General features: G+C 41.5%; 1 protein-coding gene across 1 annotated transcript; it reads left to right on the plus strand.

Moving 5' to 3' along the window:
- Positions 1 to 99: 99 nt before the first annotated feature.
- LOC124116425 (sulfotransferase 1C2-like) lies at positions 100 to 8,731 on the plus strand. The gene is made up of 6 exons (XM_046477754.2): positions 100 to 239; positions 2,086 to 2,264; positions 2,410 to 2,733; positions 6,585 to 6,688; positions 6,938 to 7,103; positions 7,973 to 8,731. Exons 1-6 carry the CDS (start codon positions 226 to 228, stop codon positions 8,080 to 8,082), a joined length of 897 nt encoding a protein of 298 aa, XP_046333710.2. The 5' UTR covers positions 100 to 225; the 3' UTR covers positions 8,083 to 8,731.
- The last annotated feature ends 484 nt before the right edge of the window (positions 8,732 to 9,215 follow it).

Consider the following 9,215-nt stretch of genomic DNA (forward strand, 5'->3'; position numbering starts at 1 on the left):
TCGGGATAAAGGGAACAGGCAGGGGATTAGCTGCCCGCTGAACTATTATCTTTGTAGTTTTAGACTGTAGTGATTTTGAAATGTGTTTTTTTTAGGGGAAAGGATACCGTTATCTGCCTTGGCTAATCACGTGACTGAGGTAATAGCGAAGTGACGCAAGGAGTAAGAAGTTGTGGAAACAAGGTAGCCAGTTTCAAGCGTCCATCATAACAAGTACGGATTAACATGGAAAGTCAGCAGTAAGTAAATATTCTCCTCAAAGAAGCTTCATCCTTCATTGCTTTTGCTGTTTTTAATTCGTTAACACCATACGCGACGATAAACCTGTTCAGATGTTCGGTTGACGACGCCCCCATATCCCGATGACCTGCATTCGGCTCCTCTCGGCTCAATCCGTCAAATACACGTTACGTACTGGTTTGAGGTGCGGCGAAGTATCACATGTACTATATATAACGTCCACGATGCACTTTGGTCTGTGGACAAATGAATGAATGAATGACTGCTCACGTTCTCGTCAAAGCTGACCTATTCTTTACCCTGTTTAACCATTGGGCATTGTCCTTTCCACACTTAGCAATGAATATTTATACACTGTACTTTCCTTCGTATGAACAATTATGCACTTCAACAAAATGTGACAAAGGCTATTTACACACACGCGCGCAGGCGCGCAGGCACGCACGCACGCACGCACGCACGCACGCACGCACGCACGCACACACACACACACTCTCTCTCTCTCTCTCTTAGTTGTTGAGGATTTGATAAATTTGATATAAATATTTTGAGAATTCTATAATAGTGAAATGCGACGTTATTTCATCAATGTCATTGTTATCTGCACCAAGAAAGAATGCTAACATATCATGGTCTTCCATCATCTCTATTTTAACAGACATTTCAACATCAAGATTATCAATTAGATTGGAAAAGAATACATCTCTCTCTGAAAGTAGACATTCACAGTTAAATATGACATGGTGATAAATAGAGAATCTAACCCGAGTGTCTTTTGATATCAAATATATCAACACGAGTTGATAAAAATGGAAAAATTCCGAGTCTTGCCGAGGATTTTTGACACTTTTATCAACGAGTGTTGATATATTTGATATCAAAAGACACGAGGGTGAGATTTTATTTATCATCCAACATCATTCTTTCAACTTTTTCAATTTGTAGACAGTAATTAGCAGTGTCTTCAGTGTAAACAGTATTGCAAACAGCTTCAGTAGCAGAGCCATTAGTGATGTCATTTGATTGTGACGTCATGAAATGGTCTGCAAAGCATTGTGATGTAATTTCATTGCAGCGATATCTACAGTGTATCTCATCCAAGCGATATCTCCTGTGGGAGCCAGTTTTGGATGATAATAATCATTAGCATCGATGCTCATGTTGTCAATCACTGGATTGTCTAGTCCAAACTCGATTATTTACAGACCGCCGTCATATAGCTGGAATATTGCTGATTGCGGCGTTCAACAACAAACCAAACCAAAAAAAATAGCAAAAGTATTACATTTTGTACATTTTTGCTTCTGAATCCAATCAATCCTGGATATAACATTACAATGCTGTATAACAAAATTTTAGAATATCGAAACAGGTATAAGCTGTACCTGATAATTTATATTTCCATACTTCTCCCTCGTGGGTTGTTTTTTCATTTAACATAAACTTTCTCCACTTATTCTTTGCGGGAATTCCCCTGTGCAAACGTAGTGAATTACTAGTACATGACGAAGTAGGTTATATATCTTAGCTGTTGAAAGCAACACTCCACATTTTCTGTGTAAATTATTGTTATGAAAATCTGTTTGCATGTACACAACATGTACTTGTAAGTAGGACAAGGGAGATAATCTTTACATTTACAAAAGCTGAATTTGGGCGCAGAAAGATATCTTTATGACCAATTAACGCCTTAATCGGAGTGAGTGTGAGTGGTGAGATTGGTCTCAGGACTGAATATTGTTAGCCGACTCCCCTAATTTTATGTAACAGTATGTCATACTCACTAACTCACACATTAAACCGTTATATAGTGACGTTAACACGAACCCCACTCATTCTTCCTAGAACTCCCGAGATTCTGGACTACCGGAATGAAAATGGTCAAGGTTGGTCCTTCTACAAACATAACGGCCTCCTCCGGACAATTCGCACCACCCCTGAGGCTGATATGGAAATGATCCGAAATGTTCAGAAGTTCGAACTTAGAGATGATGACGTCATCATAGCGGCATATCCCAAATGTGGTAAGAGCCTGAGATAGACGACTTACTCAATAAATGATTGAAAAATGAATAATTTGATTTCTAGTATGAGTCAATGCTGTCTAACGCCGCAGTGAAGCGGCGTTAAACCCAACTGACACAATTCTGTCTATTCTGATCCTTCCAGGTACCCACTGGTTGTGGGAAATCGTCACCATGCTCAGGGCAGGTAACTCCGAGTACCACAAGAAGTCAAAAGAGATTGCCATGTTGGGGATGCCGAAGTTTGAGCGGGCTAATGAGCTTCCCTCCCCGCGGGTTCTAAACTCGCATCTTCACTTCTGTCATCTTCCGGAGAAACTGGTGGAGAAGCGAATTAAAACCATCTTCATCATGCGAAATCCAAAAGATGTCAGCGTATCATATTTTAACCACGTCAACGGATTAAAAGAGATTTTTCATTTTGACGGGACATATTCAGAATATCTGGATCTGTTTCTGGAAGGAAAAGGTGAGTAAAATGTAGATGCTATTAAGTAACATCAAGCCTCATGATTTTAACAAAGCCTGATGGTTTAATAAGGTTATTACCATATATGTGTATGTTTATAATAATCGAATGGCAGATATGCTTTATTAATTTTAATCATAGAGAAGTCAGCAAATGATACAATGCGTTTTCTATACGTTTCCTCAGTAATCAAACCCAATACAGTTCACAGTAAAAATTCAGGCACGAAATATACCACATCCTAGGTCAAAGGGAGGTAACCGTTACCCGACAGATAATATATTTAAGGAAACACATTTAAACGAGATTGCCCTAGGCTGCTACCCTAAGTAAAGATTAACGCTCAGTCTCTATGAATATATAATTTTGATAAACACAAACAACTCTATTAAAATGGAAAAGTAGCTCCAGTGAAATGGGAGATGTGGAGACTAGTAACATCAGCATTGGGGCTACACGTGCTGGGGTCAATACATATTTTTGGTCACCTTCTGCAACGATCGGATAGAAGTTTCAGTGACAGACATATGTTTTGGCCCTCTTCCCAAGCTCTGTCTGTTTTCCATAGAGTCTGAACCTAGACAAGACTTGCTCCACTTAGAGCTGTAGCAGTACAGTAAGTGCTGGGCCGAAGGGGAAATAATATGGTTAAGTGGCTGTGTGACAGACAGGGCAAGTCACGCTCTGGAAAATGGGTCCAAAAGGGCCGCACCAATACAGTGCATCTATGACAACGGATTGTTTAAGTGTGATATATTCGAGAGAAGGTGGCTTTCGTTGATATCTTTCTCTTCGACGGGATACCCAGATATGATTTTGAAAGACTACCCAGTGGTTTTGAAAAAAACAACCTGAAAAGAGGAATAAAAACAGAACGCAATTACAGTTCAGCGTCAGCATAACAAAGACGTCTGATTAACTGGGATTAACCCAGCGCGTTAGCGAGGCGCCAACAGCCTTTAACAGCGCAAAGGGGTCAACAAATACACAAAGAAAAAAGTTAAGCACTACCTAATATATTTCATTTTTGTTTGGTCCCAATATTTGTAACAGTCATGAAAGATATAATTACGGGAAGAATTATGTTTTCTCGAGATGTCAAGCGTGACGAAAGCTCACGTGCCATGCATGGTATGTCCGTGCAGCATGCTACCCTCGAGTATCTCTAAAAGCAGTATATCCAAACGTTAAAATTGCTTTCCTAAGCTCGGTTTAAACAGTTATTCCATGACATTGTGTGGCCATGGCACGAAGGCGATTATCAAACACCACAAGATGGCAAATAATCGGCATGCATAATGCAGGAATGTCTTGTTATGTCATTGGTCGGAATTTGGGGTATCGTCACAATGTCGTAAGCTGGTTAGTCGAGACACATGCTCAGACCGGTGATGTACAGGACCGAAAGATCTCCTGTGACGACACATCGCGAAGACAGGGACCTCCTTCGTCTCATATTTTAACAAGTACTCGTGTGAAACAGCTGTGGTTGCCCAATCGTCGTTTCAGCACCAGAACCGTCAGGAACCGGCTGAAAGTAGCTGGACTGAGGGCTAGACGAGTCACAAAGCGTCCCTTGTTGAGAGATCACCACAAAGCTGCTCGTTTAGCATGGTGTATTGCGCTACAGAACTGGAATCTGAGAACTTGGAGACGGATCCATTGGTCAGACGAAAGTCACTCTCTGCTCCACGCCACTGATGGAAGAACGAGAGTTTGGAGGCACCGGAACAAAGCCTACAGCCCCAGGAACATTAAACCGACTGTTGCATACGGCAGGGGCTCGGTAATGGTTTGTGGGTATATCTCTCATGATTACAGGTTGGATTTTTTCACAGTAAGGGGCAACTTAACAGGGGCTCAGTATACCCGGGACGATTTGAGGCCAGTCGTCGTTCCTCATTTTGACAACCACCCTCCTGCTACTCGACCTCACTACATGGATGACAGTGCCACGCCTCATCTTTCGCATGCAGTCGTGGATTACATAAGGGCCAATGCAATAACGACTCTACCCTGGCCAGCAATGAGCCCAGATTTGAACCCCCTTGAACATGTTTGGGTTATTCTGGGGCAGCGCATACAGGCACGAGATCCTCCTGTACAAGAATAACGCCAATTGGAAGCAGCATTGCATCAGGAGTGGTTGTTGTTGACCCATCAACAGATCCAACGTCTGACTGGAGGCATGAGTCGTATGGTGGAATGCGTCATCCGGGCATGTGGCGGTTATACCCGCTACTGATCTGTTTCACGTTGTCATATGAAGTAGAGACTTAAAGGAACATTTTCACATGAAACATCAAACGTAACTCGTTTACTTAATCCTGCAGCTCCATACTTTTTTTAGGTATTGTCTAAGGTCAAACACAGTACCTGTGTTACCATGATGTTTTTGTCAGTAAATTTCAATCACAACTCACCAATATCTTCTTTATTTGTTTTCAAATGTTTGTTCTACCCGATGACATTGGTATCGCCCAGCTCCTGTGGCCAGTCATCCAATGCCATGTTTTTTGCCATTTGTCATGGTTCAGAAATAGGGGTGTGCTTAACTTTTTTTCTTTGTGAATATTTTTCGATGGCTGAAAAGTGATTTTGGCGCGCCCTACTGTCTGAATGTGTTTTTTAGCGTTTTGCCGTGCTCTGCTGCCTGAAAGTGAATTTAAACGCTCTGACGTGCTTTGCTGTCTGAATGTGGTTTAAACACTCAGAATATGGGTCTAAATGTTCTGACGCTCGGCACTGTCTGAAATTGAGTATATACTGTTTGGCCTCCTTGGCCTGAATTGGTTTAAACCCTATGACATGCTGTTGTCATAATGTGGACTCAAACGCTCCGACGGGCTGTGACGGGCTGCGTTGTCTGAATGTGGATTTACACTATCTGACGTGCTAAGCTGTTTAAACTATCTGACGTGCTGAGCTGTTTAAACTGTCTGACGTGGTGCTGCGTCAATATGGGTTTAAATGATCTAACAGGTTGCTGTCTGAATGTGGGTTTAAATGCATTGGGGTACTGCTCCCTGAATGTAGCCTTGAGTGCTCTGACGTGCTGCTTTGTGAATGTGTGCTTAAACGTTCTGACGTGCTGGGCTTGAATATGGGTTTAACACACTGACGTGCTGCTGCCTGAACGTGGGTTTATACTCTATGATGCGCTGCTTCCTGAATGTTGGCTTTAAATGCTCTGACGCGCTGCTGCCTGATCATAGGTTTAAAGTGCTTCACTGTATGTTTGTGGGTTTAAACGCTCTGACGTGCTGAGCTATATGAATGTGGGTTTATACTTGCTGAGTTGTCACTCCCTGAATGGGTTTAAACACTGTGACGTGCTGCTCCCTGACTGTGGTTTAGATGTTGTGCTTTGAAGTGCTGCTCTGCTGCATCTCTGCTTCAGTGAGTGTCGGACTTCTTGTTGACATTATAAATCAGCAGAATCAGGAGGGGTACATGGGGTTTTATGCGTCCCACGTCAGGTTTTATACCACGAGCCGGAGGTATTAAAGGGGCATAAAACCCCATGTTCCCCGAGTGATCCTGCTACAACGAATTTATCTTACCGACTTGTTTTAATGTGACATTGTAAAAGTTGCAGTTCGATTGAGCTGAGGTTAGACTTATGCCATGTCACGTGACTACCATTGACTCGTGAAATGCGTGCAGCTTTTTGCTTTGAAGCGGGGTATAAGTGATTTATTCCCCCGCTGAGAAATTTATTCCCCTCCAAAGTGGACAACACAGTATTGTATCAAGATCACGTGAACCAATCAGATCTCATCATTCTGGCATGGAGGTATGATAAAGGCTTATATAAACATACATGTTGATAATTGCTTCCAATGTTTCAGTTCCCGGTGGTGGTTATGCCGACTACGTGAAGGATTGGCAGCAAGCGAAACAGGACAACCCGGACTTGCCTTTCCTAACATTGTTTTATGAAAACTTGAAAAAGGTTTGTCATTTTTTGTAGTTTAAGGCTCAGATGACCTGTGTCAACAAGACGCCATGGTCTGCAAGTTACAGGGTTAGACGTGTATCTATAAACACATGTAGTCCATCATAATTATTACAAAGGTTGAGCTGGGTATGTCTCTCTCTCTATATATATATATATGCGCTTGCTACCCCTGTCTGGAACCCTGTTTTGAACAAATGCCGCGACATTTGATGTCGGTAATAACCCTGATGGTTTTCATTTTAGGATCCTGTTAAAAACATCAAAACGGTTGCCGAGTTCATAGGAGAGTCAGTCACTGATGAACTCTGTGAGCAAATAGCGGAAGCGTGCAGCTTTAAGAAGCTGAAGGTTGCAGACACGGAGGTGAAGGAGGAAATGGCAGATCCGACTCATATAATTTATAGAAAAGGTGAAATTATTGTGAACTTCATCATTATCTTCTGTATTTGTAAATCATATGAAAATCAGGGTTGAAGTTGGTCCCAAGTACTATACTGAATGCTGTGGGGACACGCACGGGGTAGAGGAGGGAAGTTATGATCGATGAACAATGAACGCAACTGAAGGAATAACCTGTTTCACACATCGGCTTCACACGGGATAGTGAACTCAATATGTGATATACAGTGAACTACGGATATAAAGAACTGATCGGGATCACTAATTTTAATTCGTTTTAACCGTAGTTTGTTACAAGCATATATACAGCATATATGCAGCAAATGGACCGACCCCAAAACAGTTAGTTATATCCATCATTTCCTTATAAGGGTTCTCGTTATAAACGCAGTTTACTATATATATATATGTGTGTGTGTGTGTGTGTGTGTGTGTGTGTGTGTGTGTGTGTGTGTGTGTGTGTGTGTGTGTGTGTAAATGGCCTTTGTCAAATTTTGTTGAAGTGTTTATTTTTATCCCTTAATCACACTCGAAGGAATATACAGTGTACAAATAGTCACTGTCTGGTCCAGATTCGACTATTTACAGACCGCCGTCATATAGCTGGAATATTGCTGAATGCTGCGTTAGACAACAAATACAATAAACAAAACTCATGTATTACTTACTTCATTATTTACTCATGTATTACTTACTTACGGACTTATTCGTGTCGGGGGCGGTCGGGTAGCCTAGTGGTTAAAGCGTTCGCTCGTCACGCCGAAGACCCGGGTTCGATTCCCGACAAGGACAAAATGTGTGAAAGCCGTGATATTCCTGGAATATTGCTAAAAGCGGCGTAAAACCATACTCACCCACTCACTCACTTATTCGTTTCAGGTGAAGTCGGGGATTGGAAGAACTGGATAACAGTTGCTCAAAACGAAAGATTTGATGACGTCATAGACCGAAACCTTGAGGGAACAGGCATTGTATTCACGTATGAATAGCTGACGGATTATTAAAGTTGCGAAAAAAACCGGTTTCCAATGCAAGTTTCAGTTTGTCAACTATCAAAATTCAGAGGTCGTCAAATGACTACCTAGAACAAATAATTTGTGAAGGCCAAATTATTATATTGCTTCACATATGTAGACACAGACATAGACAACTAGATATTTGCCTCGCCGTTTCCTCGATCGACAGTTTTTTTCCCGATTGCAATGGAACTTGTGTAACCGCACTCATCATCTGTGTCAATGATGGCTTTGTCAGCTCTGTGACGATTGGCTTATGCTAGCCTTATTTACTATGTGCACTGCATCGACTTCAGTATTCTGGTCCGTTTTACTTGACAACATCACGGCAAAGTACTTTTCCATCGATCGTACCGGAAGTAGTGTATAAATTGTTAATAACAGTTACTGTGGAATTAATTAAAGTGATGGTTGACGTCATAGACCAAACGTTTGCGGGAACAAGCTTTGTTTTCACGTTTGAATAGCTAACTGACTATAGGTAGTTGATATTTATGTGTTGTCAAGAAAACTAAATGCCAATTATCAAAATCATTAATCAAGAACATATCTATGAATATTCATCTGCACAGTGTGTGTTACTGTTGATCATATGTACACGAGAAATAAAATGTATCATAAATTGGTTTGACATGTCATATATGGCAGGGTGATGGTATTATGGTTAAACGCCATTTCAGTTAAAGTGTGGCCGCTTGGAAAGTGTGTGGAAAGCTCGAAATAATGCATTGCCTAGCCGATTACCATACTGGTGAAACTCACAAGCAGGGAAACGTGCTGACAAATCCAGAAACATAATCAGGTTGACCGTTATTCGAACTCGTGATCATAGGTGCTGGGACGCCTAAGGGACGCAACTCTTCACAGCCTTCACTGGACCACCCATGACTGCCTGTGAGGTTTAAACTTTATCTGCTACTGATACACTAAGCCAAACGCCTTAACGCAATATTTCCACTTTAGTGAACATTAACACCAATCAAATCCCCGATAACATACATGACTTCCAATTTACAATCTTGGCAAGCAAATTCAGTAGTGACAAGTAATGTGATTGATGCCGTGACATTGGTCATTGAAGCAACCTAACAATTTCTACAATTATA

The sequence above is a fragment of the Haliotis rufescens genome, unplaced genomic scaffold (genome assembly GCF_023055435.1).
Source record: "Haliotis rufescens isolate VD_foot unplaced genomic scaffold, xgHalRufe1.0.p SCAF_21, whole genome shotgun sequence".
Taxonomy (NCBI): domain Eukaryota; kingdom Metazoa; phylum Mollusca; class Gastropoda; order Lepetellida; family Haliotidae; genus Haliotis; species Haliotis rufescens.